The sequence below is a fragment of the Pollachius pollachius genome (genome assembly GCF_949987615.1).
Source record: "Pollachius pollachius genome assembly, chromosome: 19".
NCBI classification, from domain to species: Eukaryota; Metazoa; Chordata; class Actinopteri; order Gadiformes; family Gadidae; genus Pollachius; species Pollachius pollachius.
The window spans coordinates 12,898,436-12,912,281 of record NC_136952.1 but is presented as its reverse complement, the minus strand read 5'-3'; the positions used below and the strand labels follow the sequence as shown (position 1 = coordinate 12,912,281).

The 13,846-nt window shown below is 44.0% G+C and overlaps 2 protein-coding genes across 2 annotated transcripts; one reads left to right on the top strand and one right to left on the bottom strand.

Moving 5' to 3' along the window:
- The first annotated feature begins 479 nt into the window (after positions 1-479).
- dlx3b (distal-less homeobox 3b) lies at positions 480-3,397 on the top strand. The gene is made up of 3 exons (XM_079756825.1): positions 480-1,281; positions 1,883-2,067; positions 2,418-3,397. Exons 1-3 carry the CDS (start codon positions 936-938, stop codon positions 2,727-2,729), a joined length of 843 nt encoding a protein of 280 aa, XP_079612951.1. The 5' UTR covers positions 480-935; the 3' UTR covers positions 2,730-3,397.
- Positions 3,398-8,905: 5,508 nt separating this feature from the next.
- On the bottom strand, positions 8,906-13,514 carry dlx4b (distal-less homeobox 4b). Its single transcript, XM_079757408.1, has 3 exons — positions 12,900-13,514; positions 11,529-11,722; positions 8,906-9,746 (listed from the first exon to the last, which is right to left on the bottom strand). The coding sequence occupies exons 1-3, from the start codon at positions 13,273-13,275 to the stop codon at positions 9,462-9,464; spliced, it is 855 nt and encodes a 284-aa protein (XP_079613534.1). The 5' UTR covers positions 13,276-13,514; the 3' UTR covers positions 8,906-9,461.
- Positions 13,515-13,846: the final 332 nt, after the last annotated feature.

Here is a 13,846-nt window from a genome sequence, read left to right as displayed (position 1 = left end):
ACACACACACACACACACACACACACACACGCACACACACGATGAAAGAGGAATTTGCCAAAGGGCAATGCCCATTGAACCATCTCTCTATCAATACAATCTCATTCACTAAGGTCCGCTGTCCGGCGATATCTTTGAATGACAATAGCTCCCTAGATGGCTGGCTTGCAGTCTTTAAATAGATCGAATGATTGTTGGGGTTGTTTTTTTGTTAAAAAAACATTGCATCAAATCAACAGGGCAGACGCACTGGATTATGGTCGGGAGCTGGTTCTGCGCGCTCTAGATCAGCCTCAACCGATTGGATCGCTACTCGGGCCACGCTATTTTTCGCGCGCGCTCTTTGGCAAGGCTTTTTGGGGTGCGTGTGGTTGATACCAACAAGGTAGCCCATATCGAGTTTACCTGTGGCTCTGAGAAAAAAAAAAAACAATCGCGCCAAGAGGCATGCGTGCATAGACGCTCTGGAGTGTAGACGCTCGTGCTCCGTTCCGCCCGGGGCGCGAGGTAAGAGAAAAGAAAAAAAAGGAAAAAGAGTTCGCAGGCGGAGCCAATGAGAAGACACCATTCAGCCCGGTCCTCTATAACACTGTCTCGCGGGGGCTGAGTAATGCCACAACTAAGTTTCGACAACTGGGAGAGTTTCACTTGGACTAAACTTGCAGAGAGAGAGAGCGAGAGAGAGAGAGAGAGAGAGAGAGAGAGAGAGAGAGAGAGAGAGAGAGAGAGAGAGAGAGAGAGAGAGAGACACAGAGAGTGAGGGCGAGAGCGAGAGAAAGCGTGCCTTGAGACGCACACCACTCGTTTAGGGAAAGGAAACGTTTGTATGCTCTTTTTCTTGAGCATACAAACGAAATATATATATATAGGTCTATAATATATATATTTTTGCCTGGGACTTTTTCACACTGCGGAGGGCTGCTTTGCTTTGCAAGATGAGCGCCGGACAGACTTACGAGAAGAAGATCGCGAGCATTCTGACCGATCTCCCAGGATCTATGAGTTGCCATCCGAGCTCCAAAGACTCTCCGACCCTGCCCGAGTCGTCGGTGACGGACATGGGTTACTACAGCGGCCAGGCGCCTCACGGCCACCACGAGTACTACCAGGGCCAGAGCTACGGGCAGCCCATGAACTCGTACCATCACCAGTTCAACTTGAACGGAATGGGGGGGAACGCAGGGGTATACCCCACGAAATCCGAGTACCCGTACACAAACGCGTACAGACAATACGGACACTATAACAGAGACCACCTGCAGGCGTCCCCTCACGGCTCAGGTAAGCATAGCCTTCACGTTGGAATAATGACCTGCAATTATTCACGGGAGAAAGCTGCCGTGCGTTGTTTCTAAATACGGCCAAGGAGTTTACAGGGACAATGCATAGGCTGGCGTTGGGTTTATGCTAAACATAATGTGTACACTTCTCAGTAATTATTATAACCGATATAGGCCTGTATAAAAATGTGTGAGTAGGATAATAATCATTTGATATTCATATGACAGCATTCATTTGAAACGGGGGTAGCCTTAATGTTTTGACATAATACTCAGTGAACATTTCTGGCCATACAATATATTCCTTAAAAACCTAGGTGTCCCTAAAGGTGTTTGTAAGGAGATATTGCTCAATTTTGAGGACAGCAGACACAGATAGAAAAAAATATTGGTAGACTAGCTGTTTCATTTTATTTTTGCTGAAGTATGTGAAATGTATAGGCCTACATTTGTTTTGCTATTATTATTTTCAATTGAAGGTCAATAATAACGCAATTAACCGCACGAGGATTTATCATTTATTTCTGCGTTGGTACTTTGATATCGTGTCTCTGTTTTAGCTGTGAAACAAAAAACGAATCCGATTTTCTTTGCCTTTTCAGTAAAAGAAGAACCGGAGCCTGAAGTTCGCATGGTCAACGGAAAGCCCAAAAAGATCCGCAAGCCCCGAACCATCTACTCCAGCTACCAGCTCGCAGCGCTGCAGAGGCGCTTCCAGAAGGCGCAGTATCTGGCCCTGCCCGAGAGAGCGGAGCTGGCGGCCCAGCTCGGCCTCACTCAGACACAGGTAAACCACAACCGTCCCGCGATTCACACATTACACACATCGGATTTTCCAGCTTTGTAAATGTGAATTCCCGTGATATTCGTTTAGCGTTATATTCTGAATACCAGGTTTTGCGGCATAGGCCTATTCGTCAACGCACGTTTACGCACAGCCCCCTGGTTGCAAAGAGTAGTCCCACAGTTGTATTTATTTTTACCCATAATAATAGACCTACATTCAATAAATTAATAAATGATTTTCTAACAAACCGTCACATTTTGTATTAATTATAGACCTGTAGATCTATTGTATAGATTTTATTGTATTGATTATAACCATTGATAATAACCGATTGTTCTTTACTCTGATAGGTTAAGATCTGGTTCCAAAACCGGAGATCCAAATTCAAGAAGCTGTACAAGAACGGCGAGGTTCCCTTGGAGCACAGCCCCAATGCTAGCGACTCCATGGCCTGCAACTCTCCGCCCTCTCCCGCCGTCTGGGACAGCGGCACTCCGCAAGGAACCCCCGTCCCCAGGCCTCAAGTCCCGCAGCCGACCCACAGCTCGTCGCCACCCTACCTGGAGGATTACAACCACTGGTACCCGCAGGGACCGCACCTACAACACCCGGGTACCGTGCACCACCCGGTGCCGCAGCAAAGTGTCGGGGCGGTTTACTAAAGACAAAAGACTCGGAGCCATTCGGATTGCCGAGCGCCTGTATTTCTCATTGACTCTGCAGAGCAAAACAACATGTACTGGATCGGGAAGTCGTTCCGAAGACGCTGAAATAACAAACGAAAGCGAAACGTTTCTTTGGGGTTGTTTTGGATGCGCGTCTCTTTACGCACCAGGACTCTGGGCACTAGAGAGTAGAGATCGGACCCGAGACCGTCCGGTGCCTGCAGCAGGTTCACAGGCACAGGAGGAACTTTGGAATCACTTTGTGGCCTATATTTAAATGACGTCTGGCGTGGTTTTAAATTATTTATCATTTCTGGTTGTTTTTTTTCTTCTTTAAATTAGTTTTGTAAATTAGAATTAAAAAAAAACATGTTTGAAGAAGTTGTCTTACCAGAAATCAAAGAAGACAAAAAAACTGTGCAGTTCATCCATAACGACGTACAAATAAGGAATATGGGTTTGCAGATGCGTGGGCCCTATGTCGGAAACTCAGGTCATATTTATAACGATTTGTACAAATGTTGAAGGCTGTAAATATGTGTTTATAAGTAGAACCACTATGACATATTTGTTTGAAATTGAAAGCACTGCGGTGCCTACACAACGTTTTTATATTCAAGAACTTACTTCACTTGCCCTTCTAATGAATAAAGGTTTCAATTACACTTCTTGTATCGGTACTTTTTTATTAGCCGTATTTTCATAATTAATTATCAATAATGAATCATTAGGTAATCAGATATATAATTAAGTTAAAGTCTCACAGAGACGGCATTAACTTCCATCCATCGTTTTTGTGACCATGAGAATTGGCTTTCTGGCACTTATAATAATACTAATTACTACATTTTCTCCATTGTACCCTTAGTGCTTTCTATCCATTCATTCTAAATTTTATTTACGACGTCCTCAAATACACACACACACACACACACACACACACACACACACACACACACACACACACACACACACACACACGCACCGCATATCGCAGATTGTGGTTGTGTGGGGGGTCTCTCTCTCTCTCTCTCTCTCTCTCTCTCTCTCTCTCGCTCTCTCTCTCTCTCTATCTCTCTCTCACACGCGGGATTTTAAAGTCAGTCCTTGTTATTGAGTGACGGATATTAATTCCATAAATGCCTTTTCCAACACAATCCGATTTAAATAAGACGGCTTCACTATATACGCCAACTGAGCGTATATTTTGATTAGAATAACATTTTAAGCATAATAGCATAGGCCTATTTAAAAAACGAAAAAATATGGAAATAAATGAATTGCTTAAAGTCAGTAGGCATATACCCAAAACTTGGGCTACACATACTATAATTAGGATTTTTTTTCTGAAGTAGACATCAACATTATTGATGGCAAACAATAGCGCAGGGCTTTGGTCACAACACATTGTCATTGATCAGCCACATTGGTCAAGGAGTCTGCTATTTAATTACATTAAATATCTAATATTAATTTAGACATATATTTTATCGCAATAGTAGGCCTATTTTATTTGACTTAGAACTTTTATTACAGTGGTGGGTTATTATGATTATTTCTATTAGGATTATTTTGCAGCAATTTAACACAGCCTTTGAACACATGATTTTCATAAACGTAACTATATACATTATCAGTTGAACATGCAAAGTGAATCATTTGATAAATCAATTGAATATAACATGAGCAATATGAATTTGTCTGAACAATCCCTCAACCTGGGAATGGGTTAGGGTTGCAGGCCTACTCCGTATTCCTCCCGAAACACTTACATTGATCATAAGGATTTTAAGGAACCATACAATCAGATCCACTTAAGGATCCCTTCCACTCCCCTCACACAACAACAACAACAACCTCGGAACCGTGTAACTTTCTTTTGCAAAAATTCATGTTGGAATTCACCCCAATGTGTCAACAATGAATCACTCATATAAATAAATAAGGAAAACAGCATCAAAATACAGAAAATATCTTCAGCTCATGTAGGGCCCCCCAACAAGCATCGTCCCACAAGGAGCCTGTTAAGGCCCTAATCCCGTGACACCGCGTACAATATCATACGCCGGCCCCACGAACGCGATACCAGTTGTCTCCAGCCTCCGTCATGATTGCGGTGTTTGGTATTTCAACATGCTGAGCTCACAAATGCTCGGCTGATGACAGTTGCTCTTTAATATTGCCTGAGATCTGCACTCCGGCACATCTGACCTTCCCCACCGAGGCTCCCTCTCCATGTGTGGCCCTGCTACTCTTGGCTCACCCTCACGTCGTCAGGGGAGGCTTTTCTGGAGAAGACAAATGTGCGTGTGTGTGTGTGTGCGTGTGTGCCCTAGCTACAGGCCGCCCGCACTCTTGTTGTTGTGTGTGTGTGTGTGTGTGTGTGTGCGTGTGTATATGTTTGTACGTGTGTTGGCTTGCCAGGTCAACCACACAAACACACACACACACACGCACACACACACACACACACACACACACACACACACACACACACACACACACACACACACACACACACACACACACACACACACACACACACACACACACACACACACCCATGACGAAACAGTACAAGCGGACGCTAAGCAATTGTACAAAGGGAGCCCTTGGTGCCAGGAGTGAACTGTTGAACTCTGAATGTGATCCGCCTGGCACCACACGAAGAAGAAGGAGAAGATGAAGGAGCTGGTGGTGGCGGAGGCGGCGGCGGTGGTGGCGGTGCCCCCCTCCCTCCCCTTCATCACAACACTAAACAGGATGGGCTCCGGGGGGTCCCAGGGGGGCGGCGATGCAGAGGCCGGCCCGGGGACTCCATAACCCAGCGCTGCTGAATGTCACCCAGGATGGACGACGGGCAGCTGCCCCGGCCACTTGATGAGCCGTAGCCACGGCGACCCGTCCTCCTCTGCATTAGGATCACTCACTGTGCCCATTCTGCTGCGGACCGCGCAGAAAGGACGGGAGATGGGAGAGGCGTTCCTGACAGCTGAGGATGCGTGGACTCTAGGTGACCCGCGCTTGTTGTTACCGCCGTGCCACTGAAGTTTTTCAGGCCCGGGGACGATCAGATCAGAAGGGGCATTTGAGTAGATACCAGGGGTGGTCAAGGTTTCCAATTTTTCTCCATCCTATCAGAGATGGAGACAGCGTTTACAGTTTGTCTGATCCGGGTGTTAACCGCTTTGATCGCGACCTGTGTGGGAGGTTGAATGTGTGTGCCCATGCATGTGTGTGCTTGTGTGTATGTGTGTGTGTGTTTGTGTGTGTGTCTGTGTGCATGTGTGTGTGTATGTTTGTGTATATGTGAGTATGTGTTTGTGTGTGTGTGTGTTTGTGTATGTGTGTGAGTGTGTGTGTGTATGTGTGTTTGTTTGTGATTGTGTGCGTGTGTGTGCGTCATAGTTTAAGGAGTCAGTCCGTTTTTTTCTTAATAACCGTTTGCTTTGTTCTTAGAGGTGCAAATATAGTTAGCCTGTGGTTTCTGAGTGGGTCACGCAGGCTTTAAAGTTTCCTTGTTAGTGTCACCTCCATGTCTGTGCTACAAGGAGACATAATCCTCTTCAGTGTGTGCATCATGTATAGTGTGTACACCTTTAATTAAAAACCCCTCCCATGTTAGTGAAACTAAATCTCATTTGATCTGCAATGCAGAGTGTGTGTGTGTTTGATTGTTTTTGTGTGTGTGTATGTGTCTGTGTGCCTGTGTGTGTGTATATATGTGTGCATGCTAGCATGTGTGTTTGTGTGGGTGCATGTATGTGCGTGCAGGTGTGCAAGTGTGTGTGTGTGTCTGTTGAACTGAGCACTATTACCAAGCCGTTGAATCCCTCACGATAAGAACGATAATCGCCAGAGAGGCCTGTGCAGCGCCATGCCCCTCCCTCCCCCCTCCTCCGACAGCACACGGAAACCCACCGTATCGCACACACTTCCCTTCCCCAGCCTTACCCTGCAATTAAGACAATCCACCAAGACACCTCGGCATCTGATGTGATGCCCCACTCCCCCCTCTTTTTGTCATCGCCCAAACCCTCGCCACCCCCCCCCCAATCTATTTTCAATTGAATCTGCCTGCGTGATAATTGGGCCCTGTTTGAAAGGTCTTCCCCTGGCCGGGCCAACTCCTCCAGCAGCTACGGCGGCCATTATTCTAATGTGCAGATGTAAAATTGCCTATAATTTCCACTGATGTCCCGTCACTTCATTCAGTAGCTCCCTCGGCCTCTCCTAGTCCCCGCCGGGCCGGTGAACGAGGCACAGCGCGACAAGCAGGGATACAGCGAGAGGTTTATGGAGCGCGCCGGCGTGTGTGTGTGTGTGTGTGTGTGTGTGTGTGTGTGTGTGTGTGTGGATATTAAGGAGGACGGCTAGATGTTAATGAAGCACAAAGTTATGTTTTTCTTGGAGAAAACCATGGTGGGTTGGAGGGTTGTGAACACAAACACACAGACACACACACACACACACACACACACACACACACACATGGGGTCAGGACTGTGTTTTGGTTGCTGGTTTGAATCCTGTATGGGCGACCCATGGATTGTCGCTGCTGCGCTGTGGCTGAGGATCTCCTGTAAGGTAAGGTACAGTGTGTGTGTGTGTGTGTGTGCATGCGTTGTGGATGGCATCTAGGCGGTTGGTTGGCCGTTGGGACTGTAGAATTTGTTTTTATGGGAAGCGTGACATTTATTAGGCATACAATGAAAGGTAGGTCTATCAGTAACCCTTAAAGGGGGAAGTTAAGTTAAGTTGTCAATAAGGTCATGACCTCCGGAATGACATCACAACCCAGCCTACATTGACGGTTTAGTCACACGTATAAAACTCTAAATGAAAATCTACTATTTTTGTACTTTTTCATTTCAAGGCATGATTGTAAGGGTGTAAGTTATTGAGGTCATATTCATGTACTATCAGTCAAAGTGTCTTACAGTGAGCCATTTTTCCAATCATTTGAAATCGGAGCTGATCATTTAAAAAGGAAACCAAAAAACATACGCACAGAGATCCACAAGACAAGAGGCTGTTTACAGTAGGCCCATAGGTTTTAAATAGTTTGCTCTTAATGTTTAAACAGTTTAAGGCCAAACATGTGGAAATCAGTACAAAAAGCTATTTTTCAGCCGTTGACGTTCGGTCAACGATACAGCGATTTGCCTCAGCATTTCATTAAAATATACTTGTTTCCACATTCAAGCAATGAGCTCATCGCCTTTAGATTAGAAGAAAAATAGCTACTTCAATCAACTCGCTATTTAAACATATACATTGAGGCCGGCCGTCCTAAAACACGAGAGAGACTTTAAGCATCCCCTCCGAGTAAAAGAGCGTATTTTTGGGGTGTTCTTATTTTTCTCTTTCTTTATTTTTTTTTCTGTATTTATTTTAACTTTAACATTTCTGTGAACATTAAACCTTGTATAACACTAAACTACGTTGGATTTTGGGGCTGTGTAAAAGCCCGAACTCTTTTTACGGTGTAACGTGATCCTCTATACGTCAACGCCTTACGTGTGTTGTTATTGCATGGATCTTTTACCACCACCTGCCTGTCGAGCCAAGGTGTGATACACAGAATACCAGTTCAGTTGCCAGGCTGCGTTGACATACAATTTATGGGTAGACTAGGCCTTTACAAATGACCCATATCCAAAGCTGTATTTAAAGTCAGTCAACCTGCTAGATACACTAACATGTTGTGACGTTTTAATTGTTCAAATTATGTGCACAAAGCCTAGGCAGATTTTTAACATAGCCTATAGGCATAATTTACCCGTGAATATGTTTGGCCTAATGTGTATGTAGTCTGATTTTATTAATTGCATTTGAAAAGATTACATTTCATATTTGATAAGGCTATATTTTAGTAGTCTGAAGATGCAATGCTGGACACTTCGAAAAGTGTAAATGTATATAAATAGTTAATCTGAAACAAAAATTAAGTACTAGTAGCCTTACTATAATAATAGTATAGCCCTAAATACATACAAAACCCTACATAAAAAACCAACAAATCCTAATTAAACAGAATGATAATATTACGCAATAACACAAAGACTAATAATAAGAATGACGCATTAGAAAAACAAAGTGATTCTTAAAATAACGATAAATGAAAACAATTATTGCCAATCAAAGCATATTTTTTATTCCAGCTGTTAATTTACATTGTTCTTTAGTAATTGTATATTAAAATTGAAGTCTGTGACGCCAATACCATCAAACAGCTCATGTCGGTGTCTCCAGAACCGGCCCATCATTTTCGCCCACTTTTGTAAATTCGAAGCGCATTGAATCTTTCAACAAAACCGAACCTAGAACCACGTTATATGTTGCCACGTTAACATAACGAGTTAGCTCACCTATTCAATCTTAAATCAATCAAAACACACACGCACACACTCACACACACACACACACACACACACACACACACACACACACACACACACACACACACACACTCTCTCTCTCTCTCTCTCTCTCTCTCTCTCTCTCACACACACACGCACACACACCCGAGACAGAAACCAAGTCCATAAAAAGACGCATAAGAAACAAGTCGAATTGAAAAACACACAAAAACACTAAATGTTGTTTCAAAAGTCGTTTGAAAAGTATACAGGCCTATAGCTGAGAAATCGTCCTTGAAAGTACAACACGCTCCATGCGCATAGATCGAGCATCTTGGCCATACACGACAACAAGATAACCACGATTTCACATCATGTGAGGCCGACCTGGGGGCTCCTGCTGGTGGGGGTGGTGGTGGTGGGGTCGGTGGTGGTGGTGGTTTGGGTACCAGTGACCAAAGTTGTTCATGTAATTGTTGGGATGCATGGGCGTCCCTTTGTTGGCCATGGACACCTCCCAGAGCTGGGGGAGCGCGGGGGAGCGGGCCGGGGAAACCGACGAGGTGCTGTGGAGATGCTCCCCTTCCGCCACACCGCCGTGCTTCATGATCTTCTTGTACTTGGAACGCTTGTTCTGGAACCAGATCTTTACCTTCAATATAAAATACGGAGATTCTGGTTAGGATTGAAGAGACCAGCCGGGACTAGGACACAAGCGTTGTGAAGTGCATTTATATCACGTCGCCATTACGCACGACACAGCCGGGCCAACTTCTTTCCAATAATTTGGGACTTTGATGTCGGTGGTATAGGCCTATTTCAGCACCATTCAGTGTAACACCACATATATAATACCGAATTTGGTCCAATCCACTTGCAACGCACAAAGTATGGAGTGGCACACGAACTAAAGGATACCTACATTTCAGCATTCCCATTGTGAGACGCTTTATACTTCCAGCTATAATAACTGCTTGTAAAAGCATGCAGCGAGCCGAACTGAAACGATCGTTCTTAATAAGGCCCAATTTGCATTTTTTCTTTTGACACAATTTGCCAAACATTTTTTCACACGTTTTTAGTTTTAAAAGCAGTTTAGTTCATGAAATGACCGAAAATGCCCAAGGGAGTATACTGAGAGATCTGAAGGTCTCCAGTCGACCACTGGAACAATGGTGCATTTTAAGGGATTATTCTGGGTTTACCAGGGAGGGGCTCGCTTGACGGACTGGATTTATTTGCTTATGTGACAGTTTGGAAGAAAAAAAAGATAACCACACAAACGACATTTCTTACAGGGATTAAGGAAGCATTCTGCAAGTATTTGTACGTATTTTGAATAAGCGGTAAAATAAAAAAAACATCCAAGACCAAGTGAATGTGGTACCTTTTGTGTCGTGCACCTGTTTGTTTACTCCGGATTGCGTTTGCGGATCTGTGTGGTTACCACAGCGCCCAGCCTCAATTTCTACTATTTCATACAATGCATGTGTGAGTATTTTTGCCCTGTGTGTGTGTGTGTGTGCGTGTGTGTGTGTGTGTGTGTGTGTGTGTGTGTGTGTGTGTGTGTGTGTGTGTGTGTGTGTGTGTGTGTGTGTGTGTTTGTGTGTGTGTTAGTGTGTGTGTTTGTGCGTGCGATTTAAATGATCGATGATCATAAGCCTGAATTATTGATCTGTCCACCTTTATAATATTTTCGGTGAAAACGTAATATCAGAAAAAAAATCTTAGGCTAGAAATAAAAATATGCTGTCACGCGCTAATTTAGGCTATGTTATGACAAATAATTGTAGATTTCAAGATATTTTCTTTCTTAACCCTTCATTGTACACATTCATTGTAGACATTCTGACATGAACATATTACCGCATAACCTCTGGCTAAAAAATAAGAAAAAGTTTAATATAAATCAAAAAAAGAATAGATTATATTACATTAAAGCTGGTCGAACTTATTTGGTCTAAACACTATCTCCACAAATTACGATCTGACACAGCCCAGACATTTTTCTGTTTCATCTCTTGTCAATCAGCCCGAGGCATCGCTCACTGTGAGCATGCAATACATTTTCCTTATTTGGATACCAAATCTAAAACACAACTATTCATGACCTCGTGTAGACCTGCTTTGACGACCTGACCTGAAGTCCAGGCTACAGGCCTAAAGGTTCACCAATACGTCCATCGAGGGGAAATAACCTCGACCCTTTTCAAATCAGTGGAAAAGGGCAATTGAACACCCAGCAGTAAGGGTTCTCGATCCCCCATATCCACAGTAGATCTGTTTCTGGCTCCCTTGAGCAAGATGCATAATTTACTACATATATTTGAAATATTCTTTGGATAAACCCGTCTGCTAAACGACTTAATAGTACACTATAGGATTTGCCTGTATTGCTTAATGTATGCGGGGGGTTCTTAAACTTATGGCCCACCTGCGTCTGCGTCAGCCCCAGTTTGGCCGCCAGGTCAGCGCGCTCCGGCAGCGCAAGGTACTGGGTCTGCTGGAACCGCTGGTGGAGCGCCTGCAGCTGCAGGCTGGAGTAGATGGTGCGGGGTTTGCGTATCTTCTTCCCTTTGCCATTCAGGCGTATCTCCCCGTTTTCAATCACAGTCGACTTCTCGCGATCTTTTGGAGGAACCATGAGCAGAGGGCCGAGACACAACACATAGACTGTTAAAGAATGTTCCTTTTATTTCAGGGGCAACGAAATGAAAGGTAGCTCTAAAGGGTTTGTAAAAGACAAATATATTTAATTATTCAGAAATGTATAAACTATGATGAAACCAAAGACTACAGTTGTATGTGCCACAGTAAGACAATAAAGCAACTGAAATTTGCTGAGTCTATTCTGGGGTATATTTTCGGGTACAATCGACCCCAAAATGTCATTTTTCAAAACATGTTTGTATGATGTAGGACGAGCTTGCATAGGCCGAAAAAAGTACAAAACCAAATACAATTCCTAAATTGTGCATACAAAATAGGCTCGGCATATATTCTGTATCTTTCATTTCTGCACTGGATTTGAGGTTGGAATCCAGTGCACTGGAATCCAGTGCACTTGATTCCGTTGCAAGTAAGCACATTATAAATGTTTCGCCGAAAGACCTAGGCCTAATGCTAAATGATTCAAAGTGGAACAATTGGCCTACTTCAACTGCATAGCAAAGCTGACAAGAAAGATAAAAAGACATGGACATAAGTAGTAAAAACGACGAACCCAACATAAACGACATGAAAGCAGTGTATGGGAAGCAATTGCAATAACAAGGGGGGAGTAAAACACCAGTTTCTCGTGGCGGTGGTTGGGCCTGGGCTTCATGGGCCATAATGGGGCTTACCAACCGAAAATTATGGTCAATAAAATTAATGGCGCCATCTGCTTTCATTACATAATGCGAGTGGTAAAGAGAGGAGGTCTATCTGTGCGATAGACAGCAGGGAAGATGACATAACGCTTCCCTCATCCCATTTGAGGATGGACCCCCGAGGACTTCTTCGTTAATAACATTCGATAAAATAGATTAAAAATGACATAAAAGTGTGTGTGTGTATATATATATATATATATATATATATATATATATATATATATATATATATATATATATATATATATATATATATATATATATATATTTCATATGTCAGCTAGGCTGCACCACATTTGTCCCCATGAACGACGCCACAAGCTCGAGAATTTGAGTGACTTTTATGAGTCCACTTTTTACGTCATAAATAACTTTTTAGCACTTTCATACAGCAAACAATTTGTACGGCATTTGACCTTTCTCGTACATACCCGTCTCCTCTGACGACCTCGAGTGGGCCAGGTGGACGTTACTGTTGCTTGGGTTACTGTGCTGGTACGGCCCGTACGCGGACGGGGGGTGAGAGTTCCCCGCGCTGGGGTACGAGTAGCCCAGAGAGCGCCCGTACGAGGACGCGCTGTGAGCGAAGGCGCTCTCGTGCTGAGAGTGCCCACTCGCGTGCAACCCATGGACGGGATAGATGTGAGAGAGTCCCGTTGCGGGGTGTTGGTGTTGGTGTTGTTGCTGCTGCTGCTGCTGGTGTTGGTGCTGGTGGAGTCCCGGATGTCCGTGGCCGAATTCTAGAAAGGCCGATTTTGCGGGATCGGAGGCATTCAGGCTGTCAGGCGTAAACCCCATAGACATCATTAACCAGAACGCACGAGTCCATAAAAGCGTCGCTCCGAAGAGACTTTCATGAGTTATGTCGGCAGCTCCGAGACTCCGACACACTTGGAGCAAATCAACAATCAATCCCAGCGCATTGCTTGAGTAAAAAAATATATTTCCACAAACCGCCGATATTCTTAAAAACGTTGAAAAAGAATAGGGAGGGGGGGGAAAATCAAATGGGACTAAGTCTTTATATCATTGTAAACCTGTGCTGATTCTCCACACACCTCTTGTTGCATGTAGACGCAGCGCGCGCCTCCGTCTCCACTGCCCTCCATCACTGAGCGTTCTGATTGGTCTCCGCGCGCCCATCACCATTAAGGTCATTAACATATGACAGTGGATACAGCTCCACGCTGCACGCGCTCCACTTTGGGACCAATGATTTTAGTTATTGATTTCAGATTTCAGATTTATTTTCTGCTTTGACAGTAGCCTTATATATGGCTATAATACATATATATTCTGTTTAGGTCTTAATCGAAATGCTTTCATTGTTAACCGGATTTATCCATATTTGACCAAAGTTATTTCTTGTTATTCAATA